This window comes from Procambarus clarkii, chromosome 45 (genome assembly GCF_040958095.1).
Source record: "Procambarus clarkii isolate CNS0578487 chromosome 45, FALCON_Pclarkii_2.0, whole genome shotgun sequence".
Classification (NCBI taxonomy): Eukaryota; Metazoa; Arthropoda; class Malacostraca; order Decapoda; family Cambaridae; genus Procambarus; species Procambarus clarkii.
In genome coordinates this window covers 5,301,267-5,319,574 of record NC_091194.1, presented here as the reverse complement: position 1 = coordinate 5,319,574, position 18,308 = coordinate 5,301,267, and the positions used below count along the sequence as shown (strand labels likewise).

General features: G+C 38.4%; 1 protein-coding gene across 5 annotated transcripts; it reads left to right on the top strand.

The window, feature by feature from the left end:
• The first annotated feature begins 903 nt into the window (after positions 1-903).
• LOC123769835 (interleukin enhancer-binding factor 2 homolog) lies at positions 904-16,513 on the top strand. Of its 5 annotated transcripts, none has more exons than XM_069301259.1 (9): positions 904-1,032; positions 3,111-3,307; positions 3,837-3,965; positions 4,154-4,322; positions 5,701-5,869; positions 6,481-6,601; positions 8,901-9,012; positions 13,977-14,129; positions 15,452-16,513. In XM_069301259.1, the coding sequence occupies exons 2-9, from the start codon at positions 3,125-3,127 to the stop codon at positions 15,598-15,600; spliced, it is 1,185 nt and encodes a 394-aa protein (XP_069157360.1). In that variant the 5' UTR covers positions 904-1,032; positions 3,111-3,124; the 3' UTR covers positions 15,601-16,513. The 5 variants fall into 5 exon arrangements, with proteins under 5 accessions (XP_069157360.1, XP_069157358.1, XP_069157359.1 ...); XM_069301257.1 differs by having other exon boundaries at positions 13,962-14,129; XM_069301258.1 differs by having other exon boundaries at positions 3,837-3,974.
• The last annotated feature ends 1,795 nt before the right edge of the window (positions 16,514-18,308 follow it).

Below are 18,308 nucleotides of genomic sequence, written 5' to 3'. Positions count from 1 at the left end.
CCTTAGAGATCGAGAAAGAATGTGGTTATTCAAATGTACTAAAAGTCTCTGGTGTATCGAAGCATGGGGACATTATCTTCAAAGGACATCATAGCTGAACTGGAGGAAGTTGAACATAGCGTGACACAAATCATCCCATCACTAAGTTACGTGGTATACCATGAACAGTTGAGGGTCACAGAACTAACAATACTGCAAACAAAACATAATTACAGGTCCGTGACTTTAAAAACTGACTAGTTTGGAAGATATTAATCCAGAACACTTTCTTAAAATGTCAAATGTAACACATACAAGGAACAACAGCTTCAAGCTCAACAAGCGACAATATAAGACATAAGTTGATTGACAGTTGAGAGGCAAGACCAAAGAGTCGAAGCTCAACCCCTACAAGTACAATTGCTGCAGTTTCATATCCAAACAGATAAAATCATTAGGACAAATGGGAGGACCTTTGTCAAGCCGCTGGCTTCCTGTCCTCAACGAGGCCACTAAAAAAACAGTGGTCCTCAGGTAAATTCTGTATTCTTATATGCTATAGATTATTATAGGAGAGTATAGCTATAAAAATAAAAGTAGGAAAATACAACTAGGAGAATATAACAAGGAAAATACAACTAGAATAATAAAACTAGGAAAATACAACTAGGAAAGAACAATTGGGAAAGTATAGCTATAGAAGAATACAAGTATATGTGAACAAGTAGCGACGCGTGAGGAGCCTCAGTTGTCAGACAGCTTAACTCATACTCATACAAATGAAACAAACTATTTTAAACTTTTCTTCTTTCTAAGTTATCTCATTAAATTTAGTAAAACACAAACCTTTATTTGGTTCAGAAAAAATAATTTTGAAAATATTTCTCAAATATGTGTTTTATAATGAAGAATTACAGCTAATATGGGATGCAGTTTAGTGAGAGTTATTGGAACAAGTTCTAGCCATGTTGTTTTGATTTGAGTCCCGGCGTCGTCAAGACGTTGTTTTAACCTGGCTTGTCTCTGCCGGTAGTTGTGACTTAATTCCAAGACGTGAGTGTTGCTGCCTTGCCTGGCTTAGTGGTGTGGAGGGGGAGGTGAATAGCGTGGGAGGGCAGGAAGAGGTGAGTGGTGTAGGAGGGGCAGCAGAGTAGTGTTGGAGGGGTTGTTGGGTGGTGTTGGAGGAGCAGCCGAGGGGTGTGCAGGGGAGGGCTGTAGGGGGAACCGAGGGGTGTGTAGGGGAAGGCTGTAGGGGGAACCGAGGGGTGTATAGGGGAAGGCTGTAGGGGGAACCGAGGGAGTGTAGGGGAGGGCTGGAGGGGGAGCTGAGGGAGTATAGGGGGAGGGCTGGAGGGGAGAGCCGAGAGAGTGTAGGGGAGGGCTGGAGGGGGAGCTGAGGGAGTATAGGGGGAGGGCTGGAGGGGAGAGCCGAGGGAGTGTAGGGGAGGGCTGGAGGGGGAGCCGAGGGAGTGTAGGGGAGGGCTGGAGGGGGAGCTGAGGGAGTATAGGGGGAGGGCTAGAGGGGAGAGCCGAGGGAGTGTAGGGGAGGGCTGAAGGGGGAGCCAAGGGAGTGTAGGGGAGAGCCGAGGGAGTGTAGGGGGGAGCTGAGGGAGTATAGGGGGAGGGCTGGAGGGAGAGCCGAGGGAGTGTAGGGGAGGGGTGTAGGGGAGCCGAGGGAGTGTAGGGGAGGGCTGAAGGGGGAGCCGAGGGAGTGTAGGGAAGGGCTGGAGGAGGAGCCGAGGGAGTGTAGGGGGAGCTGAGGGAGTATAGGGGGAGGGCTGGAGAGAGAGCCGAGGGAGTATAGGGGGAGGGCTGAAGGGCGAGCCGAGGGAGTGTAGGGAGGGCTGAGGCCGAGGGAGTGTAGGGGAGGGCTGAAGGGCGAGCCGAGGGAGTGTAGGGGAGGGCTGAAGGGCGAGCCGAGGGAGTGTAGGAGAGGGCTGGAGGGAGAGCCAAGGGAGTGTAGGGGAGGGCTGAAGGGGGAGCCGAGGGAGTGTAGGGGAGGGCTGGAGGGGGAGCCGAGGGAGTGTAGGGGGAGCTGAGGGAATGTAGGGGAGGGCTGTGAATCTTTGAAACATCTCAAATGGCTCGGTGAATTTCTGCTTTTTGTCAATACTAGTACTTATCAAGTCTTTTTTTCTCTTCCCTTCTGCATGACTAACTCTGCTGCTGGACATCTTTCCTAATAAAAATAAGTAGATTTAATCTGACAAGATTAACAAATCCTTGAAGTTAAATAACATCATCTTGCAATGTAACATGGTAAATACATGTTACATACAATACAATGAGAAATAGAAATACGATGCTGTTATGTAATTCATATTTTTGCTTGTTCTGAAATCTACGGTAAATTTGGTTGCACTTGTACAAGACAATACGGTATGCTTCTGAAGATGGATTTATATACTGCTAGTTCCATAGGGTGTTCTCCATAAAATATAGTTTTACAGCCTGCAGTCTGCATATGTTCATCAGGGGTAATGTCAGGCATTTCAAAAAATCTTATTTACTAATTGTTAAATTTGAAAAATATGTTGTTGGGCTGATTTTTGGATAGGTTTGGTTAAGTTGGTTATTTGTTAGGTTAGGTTTGGTAGGTTTAAAATTGGTTGGCAAACAGTCTTGATTACAAGGTTACCTGTATCCATTCATCAGTCAAATTCCACCATGACTTTATATTGGAGCGATTGTGATAATGTGAGCGAGCTTGCCAATAATTTTTGAAGCCTTTGAGGGTGATGGCGTTTATATGTTTAAAGGTGTTGATGATGGGTAGAGAAGCTATCGACGAGTAGTTTGAAGGTGATTAACACGATCTCCAGGGCATGATATATTCATGAAGGATGACCCCTAGGTATGATATGGTCACTGAGGATGACCCACAGCTGTGGCTTCTGAGGAAATATATTCAGGCAGAAATTAAGAAACATATATTATTTGTTATGAGAAAAATAAGAAATTGGGAGATAAATCATAAAAGAGGGGCAATATATTGGAAGATTCTAATTTCACGCAAGTCTGTATTAGGACAGAAATAATATGATCTGGATTTTGGAAGCTCCACTGTATACTCATAGTTAGCCAGAGCATTTAAAGCAGAAATATATATTAAAATTGTCTTATATTTTAAGGTTTTGACAAAGACATGGTAATGACTCGAGGGCGTGGACGAGGAATGAGAGGTGGCATGATGCGACCCATGGGACCTGGTCCACATTTTGGACCAAAAATGAAGCAGTTTGTTCCACGACTTCCGTTTGACATGGTGCTTTGTGAATCAGCATTCCCCAGAGTGAAGCCAGCACCAGACGAGTCTGCATTTACACAGGTTGGTTCAAATTTATGAAGAAAATGTTTTGAAAGTTAGGCAACATCTAATTAGCTACGTTTTTGTGGACACCGTACAAGTTTCTTCCTTTCTTGTCTCTCTTGAACAAAGTTAACTACAGATATTTGGTGTATGTAGTTCCAAGATACTGGTGATCATTTCATAGACAACTTACATATATCTTTGAGAAAGTATAGCAAAGCAATGCAGCTTTAACCAAAAAATTAAAGGGTCAATCATGAGAGCTTTCAAAACAAGAGATGGGTAATAAAATCAATGCCCCCTCAGTGGCTTGCTTTTTCCATGCTTCCCCTTGTGTTCTCATGGTTCCCTCAGACTCGAGAGTGATGTTACTGGTATTGCCAGACCCCTAGTTGACTTGCTCTGCCATCTGGTGGCATTTCTCTTGAATGTTTGGGTTTTATTTGTTTTTTATTTAAATTTTATGACCTCGTAGGTCATTATTCAGGGTAGTTAGTCAACTAAATTTTGAATTATGACAATGCAAATTTTTATGTTTTATTAACAGGCTCTTCTGAAGAGGAATGCTGATCTTTCTCCAACACCAGCTGAGCAGGCAGCTGTATTGAACTTAGTCACAAAAATACAAGCTGTGATGGACAATTTAATAGTTGATCCGGGCAATTTTGACGCATGCGTAAGTTCCGTAAGTTCGTTGCACGCCAATTGCCTCTTGGGTGGGTGATTTTACTTTGTACTGTATATTTTATTTTTTAAGTCGTAAATGGCTTTAAAGCCAGTAACTTATTTATCAAAGTACACTGTAAACTGATGATAGGTACAAATACTATATAAGCAATTAATTTAAACATTGATTCACTGCAGCAAATTGAGGAGGTGCGGCAGGTGGGCTCATATAAGAAAGGCACGATGATGACGGGACATAATGTGGCTGATATTGTTGTTATTCTCAAGACGTTACCAACAAAGGAAGCAGTGGAAGCACTCGGAAAAAAAGTCTGTGAAGATCTGCGTTCTCAAGAACCTCAGGAAGGTGTGTAAATATTTTTTTTATTCTTTTTTAATCGTGCTGTATTATATCTGGGCAGCTGCCTCAGTAGCTTCCCTGAGGTTATGCTCTGACTGTTATTTGACAGATTAGCCAATGCTAGATACTTTGCCAGGGAATAGCTTACCATTTACAGTTCAACATTGGTAAAGAAAGTATTACTGCAAATTCAAATAGAGTACAGTACTCTCTTTGAGGCTCGATGACATTCTTTTTGTGGTGAGCTCCTTAATAACTACCTGAAGCATAAGGCTCTTGACAACCCAGGATTACGCCAATCTATAGGTTCTGGAAACTTTCTTGGCCTACCAGGAGCCCAGCCTGATATCAGACTCACTCAAACAGACATTTAATGTTAACAATTTAATATTTGACTTGCTAAATATTGAAAACATAATGGATTTTGTTTTCCCTCCATCTCATCTTGATCAGTCCATGTTCAATGCATTACTTCTGTTTCTGGGAAAGTTCTGAATTGGGTCCTTGTTGTTAGCTGCTGTGATTACCTCATAGCTCATCCAATTACACCAGGCCTTTGTGAGTCATTAAGATCCTACTGGACCAGCGTCCAAAACCCAGGTCCCTCACAGAGGCATAAAGAGCTGGGGATCTGTGATCACCTTCACCACACAGCCTGCCCTATCAAATTGTCATAACTGACAGAAAATTATGTATTAAATTGCCTGAACCTAACTAACCAGTGGACCCATAAATAGAAAAAGTGAATTTTTGTGAGCTGTTATGATTTGTAGTATATAATTTTGTCTGGGGATTTTGACCCCAGAATGTGATATATTTTGTATTTTCTTGTCTCTTTTGCTTTGCTCTGTCTTCTCATGTAACCTTTGGACTACGGGATATTTATTTATAGATATACAGATAAATATATACTTTATTGAACAATTTACTTTCACTGTTTTTTCTTCTTGATAAGGAAGTAATATTGTCTTTGTCATATTGCAATATCCATACATACTATGGCAACTAGGAATTTGTAAATTATTTCTTCGTAATCTTCGTGTATTTTCCTATAATGCTGCAAACAAAATTTATTAATGAGGGAAAGTGAGGTATTTATGGACAAATTGCCCTTTCCCTGTACAGTATATTCATATTCAATTATTTTTTAATTAAACAAAATTGTGTTTATGGAGGTTGGCAAGTGAAAATATTTTGGCAATAGTATGGGTTAAGTATAGAAGACATTAAAGTACTAGCCAGAAAGTTGTTTCATTACACTTTTCAAATCCTTTTGGATTGCAGGTATGCTATAGTACACATACAGCATAATTTTGGCTAAAGTATTATACACAAACCCTTGTATCAGTGAAAATCTAAAGTATAAAAGTCTTCCTTATTGCAGTACTGGTTTTAACCATGCTTCCCAATGACCGAGGGTTTGAGATCAGCAACAGTGAGGCAACGGTGCGTGTGCTCGTCACCACCATTCACCAGAACTTGCGTAAATTGGATCCAGAATTACACCTTGATCAGAAAATTCTGCAGTCACACCTTGCTGCCATCAGACACAGGTATGCACACATCATTGACTGAAATTTGGTATTCCTGTCAAGTGTTGCTTTTTCAGCATCAAATGTTATGTCATAAGTATTTTAGCATAAAATAGTGTTTGTATTGATTTAACTGCTCTGATATCCTTTTGGTGGAAAATTACGCTAGCTGTCTTGCTTCCCGCAGATTGACGTTCAGTCCCCGATGGCACAAATGGTTGGGCATTATTCCTTCCTTGTGTCATACATATCCCTTTCAAGTTCCAAGGTCATACTGGCTTTGGACTTTCTCCTAATAATGACCTTACTTTATGCTAGGTATCTTGTTTGGGGAATATATAATTTGAATTACAGTTCAAATTGGCATGTTTTACCACTAGAGTGTTCTTATAAAATTCACAACATCCCATTTCCTTCTCCCAAACACCACAACCTTACTTTTCTCTTGTACACTATGGAACTCATTCACAATCTTGTTCATAGTTACCCACGTTTTATATGTACATTGACAGTTAACAGTCAACAGTTAACAGTGTTGAGCAGGAAAGTAAATTTGTTTATTGCTGGAGTGTTGTATACTCTTAGAGCCAAATCTAATTGTTACATTTTTTATAATTTTGTATTAATCTCAGTCGATGGTTTGAAGAGAATGCTCATCACTCTACGATTAAAGTTCTCATCCGATTACTAAGGGATCTTCGTGGTCGTTTTGAAGGTTTCGAACCCCTGTCACCGTGGATGTTGGATCTTCTTGTAAGTATTATGTTCAGCAAGTGTTAAAATTGTTATTTGATTAGGGAAATCTCTCTAATTCCCTTTGGTAGACAATGTTTAAACAAATTATATTAGAGGCCAAACAAAAAATAAATAAGTTTTGAGTGTGATGACACACTTCTTTCTGGCCACTAAGATGCCACCCAGAAAGAAGTATTTTATTGTATATAATGCTCTATTAAATTCAACCTCTCAGGAACTTGCCTGAGCCTTTTCATCACAAAGATTTGGAGGTAAAAGCACTTTTTTATTTTTCCTTGGAGACAGCACAAATTGTATTGTACAGTATAAGAAACATATAAAAGTAAAACAGAAAAGGAAACCTGGTGGGCTAACCTATGAAGGATAAAACAACAATGACTGGCCTCTAGGTAAGAGGTATTAAGTATTAGCGCTGTGTCTTGCATATCAATATGGCACATCTTGGACAAGACTGGAACAGGACGAGGGATGGACGACCACAATAAGTGGCTGCTGGAATTCAGTCCAAATAAGCGTAAGGTAAAGGAGATAGAGACCTGTAGGTACCTACACCATACAGGCAAACAATAAGAGTAAAAGACCTGGGAGTGAATACTTTATAATCCAAACACTAACACCAGAAATTTATGTGAACAGGATAACATTAGCATGTTTGAACTTAGCAAACATAATATAAATTAAGAATCTAAACAAGGAGGCTTTAAAGTCCATATGGCCTGTCTATGTGAGACCATTACTAGAGTGTGTAGCACCAGCATGGAATCAGCACCTTGTGAAGTACAAAAAAAAAATGAGAAAGTTCTGGGGTTTGCTACTACATTAGTATAAGAATTGAAAGGTCTCAGCTATGAGGATGGATAGAACTCACCCTCACCACCTTAGAGAAGATAAAAACAGGATGTGATCAGTACCTATAAGGGGACATTGGTAGAAGCTGAATATGTTATTGAGTTGTATAGGTGGGAAGGAAATTTTTGCACCCTGTATGGGTGGTCAACAAGTGGAATATGTTTATGGAAGAAGTTGCCAAAGCCAATTCAGTCCATAACTTTAGAAGGAAAAAAAAAACTTTAATGTTTAGAGAGGTAATTAGCATGCTAGGAATCCTGAATTCATACATGCCAGGAATCCCAAATCCAGACTTGTCAGAAGGCATCCAACTGTTTCCCCACCGGGATGTCACCAGGGCCATTGTTGCCTTTATGTCACACTGAGCAATTGCCCAAGGGCCCCATGCTGCCATATTATTCATGAGAGATCTCTTCGCAAAGTGGGTAATTACTTGACCCGTCACTGGAACGTCCGGGGATTCATATCCCCCTTTTAAATTATATTTGTAATATAAATAATTTGTGCATAACTATAAGAGAGTAATTGTGAACTTTAGCAGAAAGACAGGGCCCTGTTTTCTGAATAGGATCCCCTAGGACATTGCTTTGCCCTGGGCCTACAGTGCTGTTAAGACAGCCCTGACATGGGCTTAACACAAAAGAAATGTCAAGGAGAACCTTGACATCCACCAACCCTGGGTGGCCTCTCATGCCACTGTGCTCAAGACAGGGATGAGGAAGTGGATCTTATCTCTCCTGGGCTGCCAGTGCATAAATGTCATTACTTCATTCTGGGAGTCTGGGCTAGATCTAAAATGGCTAGACTGCATAGAAGTCTGCCACCATCTCTCAAAGCAGTGCAAGACAAAATAATTCTCCAAAGCATTCTAGGTCACCTTTGCTAGTAGAGGAGAGCCCTTTACCTCCATACTAGCCACAGCTGAAGGCTGCAAAAGCCTGAAATGGTTGACATACTTGCAAACGAACCAACATTGGTTTAGCAGTGATGTCAATTGTGCCCCAGAATGAAGAGCTTAGTACAAAATTCAATTGGCAAGAAATGTTTGGTACTACATATTTTTTAATATGTTTTAACTTCCTGAAAGTTGCATTTTCTTGGTGCTATTAACATTATAATGTGACATGATTGTTTCAGTTTTTGGAAGAATGTAATGTCTTCTTCAAATTAAATCATGTGTGAAGGACATTTTGCTGCATAGATACACAGCACACATTGGAAGCTTATATTTTCTTTGGGGATCCCTCTGACATAGTGGCCCCTTCTGGAATCTTTCCTTATGTTATAAAATACTGTATAACTAACAATACAGCATATTGCATTATGCAAGTGCAGTCATTTATTTTCTTAGATACGGTGTATAATTTGTTATGGCTTACATATACATAGGAATTTTGATTGAAGATAATTATGTAAGTTACATTTAACATGTTATTTTCATCCTCAGGCACATTACGCTATTTTAAACAACCCCAGTAGACAAGCACTACCAATCAATTCTGCATTTCGACGGTGTTTACAGCTACTTGCTGCAGGGCTTTTCCTTCCTGGGTCTGCAGGTGAGTAAACAGATTAAAGTTATTCAGATTCATTAGGTTTCAGTTATTTAAATTCAATAGAGTTAATTTAACAAACAATATACTGTATTGTAAAACAATAAGCAGTTAAATCTATGTGTTCTATCATCTCTTTGGGTTGCCATACCAAGATTGTATTTAGGGACATGGTCAAAATATTTTGAAAATATTGTAAAACTAAAAGCTACAAAGAGCACTTGCTTGGTTAGTTTACCCGGCACAGCTGAGCAAGCGGCACATTTGCCCGAAAGACATTTAAACATATGACACCAACACACAGAGCTTCCAGTGAAATTGAGCAAGCGGCACATTTGCCCGAAAGACATTTAAACATATGACACCAACACACAGAGCTTCCAGTGAAATTCTTTGTTTTTTGCCTTTTTATGTGCCAAAGAATATAATTTGTGTGCTTTATTTTTTTCTTAAAGCATTGAAAGAGTTACCTTTAGTACTATCCAGTACAATAGTATATTGTATGCTTACTCAGACTGAGAGAATATATTGAAAACTAAATAAATAACATTATAGTTATAGAACATTGTGTTGAGAAACAATATTTTAGGGACCTGTGATTGACTGGTGAGTATTTTGCTGTGGTTGTACTCGTCTCTACTAGAAACCATACCTGTAAAGTATCTTACTATTTACCCTGATTAAAAATAGTGGTCATTGCATTCCGAATGGTCTAGGGTTTTAATTCCCACACAGGATGGAGATGCTTGAGCATGTTTCCTTTTACCTGATACCTTTGTTCACCTAGCAGTAAATAGGTACCCAGGTACCCATCAGTTGTTGACCTAAGGCGACCTCAATAAGCCTAATGGGTTTCTTGTCCCTGACAATGAAAAACCACATAGTGGGGAGGCTGAACAAGGTATAGTAATACGATAGTAGGCAAGTAAAATCTACAAGTAATTCAGCAATTCTGGGAGTGACAGACGATACATGATTTTGACAATTGCCAATCTACAAGGTGTTTGGAGAAGCAGGGAGGTAAGGTAAATAATCAAAGTAATCGGGTAATAGTATCAAGACAGTATAGAGCCCAGTAACACCCCTCCTCCACCTAATGCCCTATCCGATTAGTATCCTTTCTGAAAAACATCCTTACATTTCTTCCTACCAGTCTTAAGGTCTCAGTCTTCCCCTTACCTCCTACCCATCTACTCCAACTTCACCCCCACCAATCTGATCTAATTGCAGGTCTTTGACCATCTAAGAAAGTTTGTATGTTTATATTGGATGTAATAAGCTAATATTCATGCCAGGAAATTCCCATAATATGAATGGAAAGGGAAGATTTTTAACTAAAATGATATCACATCAAGTCTGTAGTAGATTCCAATGAACTGTTCTCTCAATGAATTCTTGAGTGATTCAAGCAGTTTATGTTCAGTGCAGACTGGTCAGTGGGAAATGTTTGCCTAAGCCATTGCCGAACCCAGGCATTGGGACGCAGCTATTTGCAGCGACCTAATCTAATTGTAAGCTATTGTGCAGTGCATAAATTCTATTAAACTACCTTTAATATGACATTATCTTACAAATAACAGTTAATAATATTTCAAAGAATATTATACACAAAAAAGCTTAAAGAATTTTAATGTGCACGTCCATTTTAAACATTTTAATTATGTTTGTAACTCATCTTCTATGTGTGTACTTTTACCTGAATAAACATTTGAATTTGAAATATTAATAAGATACTTGTACGTAAAACTTCAAACAAAAATACTGAAAAACAACAAATTATTATGCAAGCGTTCTTGTTAGGCAATAATTACTCAAAAACTATATACAAATTACCAGGATGGATAATTTTTTTTTTTTTTTTACCAAAGTCACTAGGCCTCTGAACACCATAACTGCTTGGTTAGCAAAGTCTAACGATGTTGCTAATTGTCATATTTTTGGAATAAATTAATTTAGAATTTCTTTTTAATTTAGTCTTGAAGAAAGGTGGATTATGATCAATTTGTACTTGCCTTTAATGTGCTTCAGGTTTATTACGAGTATATTTCACTATACTACTTTTGTGGTAAGGTAAGTGACAAACTTGTATATTCAGGTAGCTCATCCTCCTAAGGTTTTCCAACGTCAAGGAACTGTCGTACTAAAGTGCCCTCTCCCAACCTACCAGAGGATCCAAAACAGAAAACGGGACATTATGTCAAGACAGCTGCTTCTATTTTCTAGTACTGTACAATGATTTTTGGTATTAAAGTATGCGTCAAAATGCGATGCTCTGTTAGAAGGATGGGTTGAGTCAGGACAGTGGATGTAGCCACTGTCATTATTTTTTGGTGACAGTCACTCAAAACTAATTTTTTTACCTGGTGGGAAGGTGGTTGTCATAAGTCTGACATCAAATAAAATCCGTTATGTAACTAATTGGCTTTGCCTCGTACAGTTCATTCAAGTGAGTTGACATTGTATTTTAAAATACGGTTTGTATCGTGAGATGTCCTGACACATAAGAATGCAGTCCGTGAGAATTTGGAAAGTGACAATATTGTATTTGTTGTTTTGTTTCTGTACTCCAGCACACTAGATTTGAATTTAAACAATGCCTATGAGGTTAAAGCAGGGACTCATTTTTAATTTGAGGGTATTCCCAAATTAGGGGAATTGTGTTGGAATTACAGTCTTGTTTATACATTGTCCCTCCATTTTAGAGGACCAAAAGTAATTGGATGTATCAACATGTAAATAAAAGTCTTACTTAATACTTGGTTGTAAGTCCATTGCATGCAATGATTATCTATAGCCTGTGACCATATACATCATTAAATACCGAGTGTCTTTCCTGTTGATGCTCGACCAGGCCTGTACTGCAGCCATCTTTAGTTCCTGTTTGTTTTTGGGGCTTTATGCCGTTAGTTTTGTCTTGAACAAATGCTCAGTTCAGATCAGATCAGATGATTGACTTGGCCAGTCAAGAGCATCTCTCTTTTCAGCCCTTAAAAGCTCCTTGGTGGCTTTAGCCACCAAGGTGCTAAATTGGTTTGCATCTTGTAGTGAACTCTGAGATTATGCTAGTGTAGTCTTTTGTTTATTGAAGTCCTTGATACATCTATGCCTACATCCTGAAGAGAATAGTATACCTGGAATGGGTTCTGGGAGTTCTTCTATTCCTCATGCCCAGTCTGAGGCCAGGTTTGACGTGGAGAACATGGTGTTTTACTGCTAGAATTCATTTGATAAAATGTCTAAATTATTGGGACTGCTTAAAATTTGTAAATCTGTATTACCTAGAGTGCAGGGAAAAGAGATATATTATAATTTACACTTGAAAAGTATAAGAGGGACTAGTTCCAAATTTACACACACATGGAAATAACATCATGAGACGAGAAGGATGGCAGGAAGTGGAAAATATAGCCGTGTTGAAAAACAGAGGTACAATAGGTATGCCGAGAGAGAACTATCAACATAAAGGGTCAAGACTTTTCAACACCCTCTAATAAACTTACGGGGCATAACTGGCCAACTTCTCACTTTGTGTTCAAAAGAGAACTTGATAAACACCTTCAACGGATACCTGATCATCTAGGCTGTGATTCATACGTCAGGCTGCAAGCACCCACATCTAATGGTCTGGTTGACCAGACTACCAACCAGAAGGCCTGGTCACAGACTGGAGCACAGGATCTTGATCCTTGGAACCAACATAAGGTAGGCAAGGTAAGGTTATAACTTTGTCCAACACTGTTGTTTGGAGCAGCCCACTCTAAGTTTTCATCATCCACTACAGAGGTTTCCTCTGGTCCACCACATGATTTACTATTAATAAGCTTGCCAGTGTTTTTTTTGCTTAGTAATATACAGGAAGGTTGGTTTTGACATGCCTAATGCTTTAGCAATGTCTCTGATCAATTTATTCTAATGTCAGCCTCAGGATGGTTTGATTTACTCTCATAAACACTTCCTTTTCCATGATGTTGGCACACAAGAGAAACAGACTCCAAATTTAAATGCCACACTTACAATGTTGACTTTTGGTTTCCTCTCCTGTACCTTAACATATAATACAACGACACTCAACTGGCCAAGAAATTGTCGAGCCACCAGGTATCCAATTACTTTTGGTCCTCTACAGAGAGGGGTACTATAAAAAGGGCTGTAATTCACACAAAATTCCTCTGGTGTGGATGTAAATACCCCTCAAACTATGAAGGTCTACACCTTAACCTGATAGGTATTGATTAATTTCAAATCCAATGTTTTGGAGGACAGAGCCTAAATGCAAGCATGTGACATTCTTAATACTTACAGACTGTACTGTACCTTTTCAAATTGTGTAATAAACATGATTACAATTTCATAAACATATGCATACATCTACAAAAGACTTGACATTTTCAAATTACTGTGCAGTGTACTTTAAAACTAATGAATAGAAATGTGTAAAATTCATTTAATTTTTTTTTATTAAAAATTACACTTCTGCTAATGCTGGTATTATAATTTGTGATGTGTTCTTTAAACATCAAATTCAAAAGCTGGTGATAAGACATTTCTTGCCTTTATACTAGTTACCCAAAACTGTGTTCTGGCCTGTAATTGTGCAAGTTTTCACTGCAGTTGGAAATGAAATTTCTCTTTAATTTGCTATAGGCTTATTAATCCCAGTTTTCAGCAACAACCTACTTAATAATTATTAAATTATACTAATAAAACTTGTAATGTAATTTTTATTAGCATAATAGCTTTAAGGTTCATCGTAGATTTATTTTTGATAAGAAAATCTTTATCAGTAGTTCTTCCATCAGTTTTCTGTGACAGGTTGCATGTGACAATTTTATTTAAAAACAAGAACTTTAGAGATGTTTGAATTAGACATGTACTGATGTATCGGTACACCTCTAGTTTGAACTGTCTGGAAATTGTTCTTACCTTAAGAAGTGAAGGTACCAACCCGATCATAGACACCTTATCTGCAGGCATCAGTGACCCGTGTGAGGGCGGTAACATTCGTGTACACACAGCAATGACGTTGGAGCAGCAGGACCTTGTGTGTTTAACAGCACAGACACTCTTGAGAGTCCTTTCCCATGGTGGCTACAAGCAGATCCTGGGACTTGAGGGCAACTCAAGTAAGTCTATTCTCTTCACATCTTTCATTTTGCTAAACCCTTTCTCTCTTGAATAAAAGCCTTTTAATCCTCCAGTACTGGATTTGTCAAACTTTTTATTTCAAATGCAAGTTCATTAAAAGTTTTCAGAATATTATACAAAATCACTTATTACAAACTCATATAGGTGTAGCCTTACAGAATATGAAAATATCAAGTTTGGAATAATCAATAGCCATTTGCCACCTTTATTTAATTTCATGTATGGGAAAAGTTATTTATTTATATATTTACTAAACCCTTCAATTTATGACGATAGCCACACTTGATATCCAGGGTAATGTTGTAACCACGTTGAGTTTATTTATTATTAGTTTTAGTCAAATGTAAATATATGGTTATAATATAATCATAATTTTATATGGTTATATAATAACTGTATGGATGTATTATACATCTACAGTATATGAAACAATTCTGCTATCGTTTTTAATAGGTTACTATACAAGGAGGTAATGTACTAGTAGCTTGTGGTTTTCATCAAATCATACTTTGGGAATGTCATCCAGAAAGATTCAAAACACTGGCAGGAAAGACCAGACAGAATAACAGCAAAGGAAAGGGTTACATTACAAGATGCTGCCTTTGAGCTGTGCCAGGAGCAGATTTACATGCAATATAGGTGTATGTATTACATTGTAGGCAATTATGTGTAAACAGTTGTTTTACACATACTAATCAAAGTGAAACAGTGAACATCACAGCTCTCTCCTCTACATGGTGAGTCAGCAAATTACAGCCACCATTCAGAAGCTGTAATTTGAATTAGAGTTTGGAAGTCACCATCTGGTACCACATTCTATGTTCTACAATGTACCCACCATCAGTCCCATTGTACATCCTCAATACTTATTGATGGATTCTTCATATTGGGCACCTTTGGGCATTTTCATATCGAGTTGGTATCGGTGGCTTTTTTATTGCAGATCAGGCCATTGCATATTTTAGTCTAAACCAGAATGGTTGGATTTTCTGTATCTCTCTCAGGTTTAGGTTTCTCTCCCTGTCCGAGGTTAGGGAGTATGGCACCTATAGCACCAGTATGACCCCAGCAATGTCATTCCAAAGTTTTCAGCTGTGCAGATACAGAAAGTTGGCCTATCTTGTATTGATTCTGGGAATCAATGTGGTACATTGTCGGGATTATAGGGATCGCAGCATTTAACAATTGTTCCCTCCCAGGGAACAAGAGTGTGCTTCACATTTTCACCCAGAAACTTGCAATATTTTTTAGTAAATAAATGACAACCTACTATTCACAAGGTTTGTTCTTTGTGTTTCAGGTATAGCAAGTGAAATGTCTGTATGGGATGGGGTTGTCGTTTCGGCATTAGAAAAGGCATACGAGAAACCTCCTGAGCGACCTCCTCAGGATGATGACACTGATAATATGGATGCTGATGATGATCCAATGGAGACCACAGATAATTAAATAACAAAAATAAAATACAATTTTGTATTCTTCTCCAACAGTTACACCTGCATTACCTTCACCACAACTACATCTGCGTGGCTGTCACTGCATTTATACCTTCGTGACCATTACTGCAGTTACACCTGCATGGCTCCCTCTCCTCTCTACTGCAGTTATACCCACATACAACCTCCCTTCCCCCCACTGCAGTTATTCACACGATTCCTCCCAGCTGTAATTACACCTGCATGAGCCACCCCCCCACTGCTGTTACATATATGTGCACCCCCTCTGCTGTAGTTACACCCATGTGGCCACTTCCCCAATCACAGTTGTATGTATCTGTGTGGTCGTTCCTGCTGCAGTTACACCCACATAGGCAGCCCCGCTGCAGTTACCCGCATGATAATTCCCCCACCCAACCCACTGTAGTTACACCCGCTTCAGCATCCCCCTGCTGTAGTTATACCCGCGTGCCAACACCTTCCACTGTAGTTACATGCGCTTTGCCTTCCCCTTCCCTTCCCACTGCAGAACAGCCACGTGGCCGCCAGTGCAAGTTTCACTGGTGTAACATGTTTGAACAAATCTCATACAAATTTAAGAATATATTATTTGAGAACAATGAAATGTACATTGCTAAACAAAAATGACGGTAGCAATTTTTCTTTATGTATGAGTAACATTAAATTTTGTAAAGAATATGTATAGATGAATTACAGAGCATTATGTAATTAGAAAGTTTATAGAGACCAAATTCTTGGCATTTTGTAAGGCCACATTGTGGTGTCGGTGATGTCCAATTCCGGACTTATCTTTGTCACGAGTTTTGAAACGTCTTGCCCATTTGTGTGCAAGAAATTATTATTCTTGAATGGGTCATTTTGTAAATTACTTGAATTAAAATGTTCAATTTTTTCTCATAAAAAAATTTATTAATGTAAAAATGATAATGATGATAATAGTTTGTAATGTCAGTTAAAAAAAAAATTAAGAATTTTTATATTTAGATTTCTGAAGCACATCAAGTGACCAAGTGCATTTCTGCCAGTGTGTGTCTGACCATCCAGTCTTTAATAAAAAATGAATACTGTAAGTCACATTTGTTGAATGTGTAAAATGCTAAATATATTTTTCATTTTAGCTTACAAACTGCAAGACAGAAAAGTTAGTATCCTGATTTTTTTCTTAAGTGTGACCCTCTTGTGCTTTAAATTATTTTTTGTTGCTAAACATTAAAGATGACCCTTGATGTTTAAACCCAGTAGGGAGGTTCGTCTACTTTGTTCATAGTTACTTAAAAGTTTGGATTATATCACTACTTGAATTAGCTCAAAATTAAATACCAAGAGAGAATTATTACCAACTAAATTAGGTGGAATATCTGCATTGTATAAGCAGCTGGTTTATTATCTGCCAGACACTATTATATGGAGTGAAATAGTGAATGAAATACTTTCACATCTCTCTGTTCACTTGTAAAGTTTGCCAGCAGACATTTACACTTTCATGTACATTAGTTCTGCAATACCATTTTATCTTCATGCACCTTAGTACCTATTTACTATTTTTAGCCATTCCTCCCATTCATTACTAAAATACAGAATGTGTAAACTTTCCTCACTGCTGACTGCACAAGAAGTCTGGTGTGTGGATTACATTAGTTATAATGACATACCAGAGAACCAGCTTAAACAGGTAAGTTATACGTAATTAAAAGCAGTATTAGGTTTCAAGGATGGCAAGGTTTAATTTACTTAATTTAAATTAAGTTTGTAAGTCTTGTATAGTATTACAGTATTAATCATTTTTGGAACAGTCTTGAATGGTGGGAATTGTTATACAGTAGTTTATAGTTTCATATGTTATAACTTCATCCAAAGTGCTTGGTCAGAATGGGCAAGTGGGTAGTGACACTGGATGCCCATGAAGTAGACACATGGTAGCATTTCAGATTGGGATGATTTAATCATACCAGACATCACTCCAGTTGGCCTAGATGTGGACAGTTGTAAGTGCCAATGGTAATAGTAGTGTACTGGTAGTCAACCAGACGAGATACGTATGGCTGTAAATGTCAGGAGGTAACGATTGACTACTCGTGCAATCAACCAGAGGATGTTTCTTACAATTTTTGAGGGTCACTTGCCATTTCAGAGGATATTTCTTGGTACCAACCATAGAAAAAGTTCAGAATCAGTTCTGCAGTTTAAATGTGTATGAAATTATTTCATAAAATGTAAAGTGATTAAACTAGCATCGTTTGAGATATCAAAATGTATGCTGAATAACAGTGTTGCAATTCCAGTTGGTTTGTGCCGATGTATGGGCAATGCCTCCCCAAAATAATGACCGATGTACAATTTTGAAACCACATAAGATACAAACCAATGTTCTGAGTCACTCCATTGTGATTTTCCCAATGTGCATATAAGATACCTTTAAAAGAGGAACGATGGCATCTGGTATTACTTTTGGTAATGGCCACCTATTAATTTGGTATGCCAGTAATCTCTGAAGATGTCCATTATCTTCATTGTAGAGGGTTAACTGCAAAGGTAGCTTCAATAGCATATATTATGCCATAAAAGAAGGGGAAAATTATTTGGAAATTTAAACTGTTTGACCATAAACACACAAATCACAATAGCGTGATGCATCAAATGAACAAATCCACAAGGGCTGTGATGAGGGTTCGACCTTATGCCTGGATGATCCCAGACGGT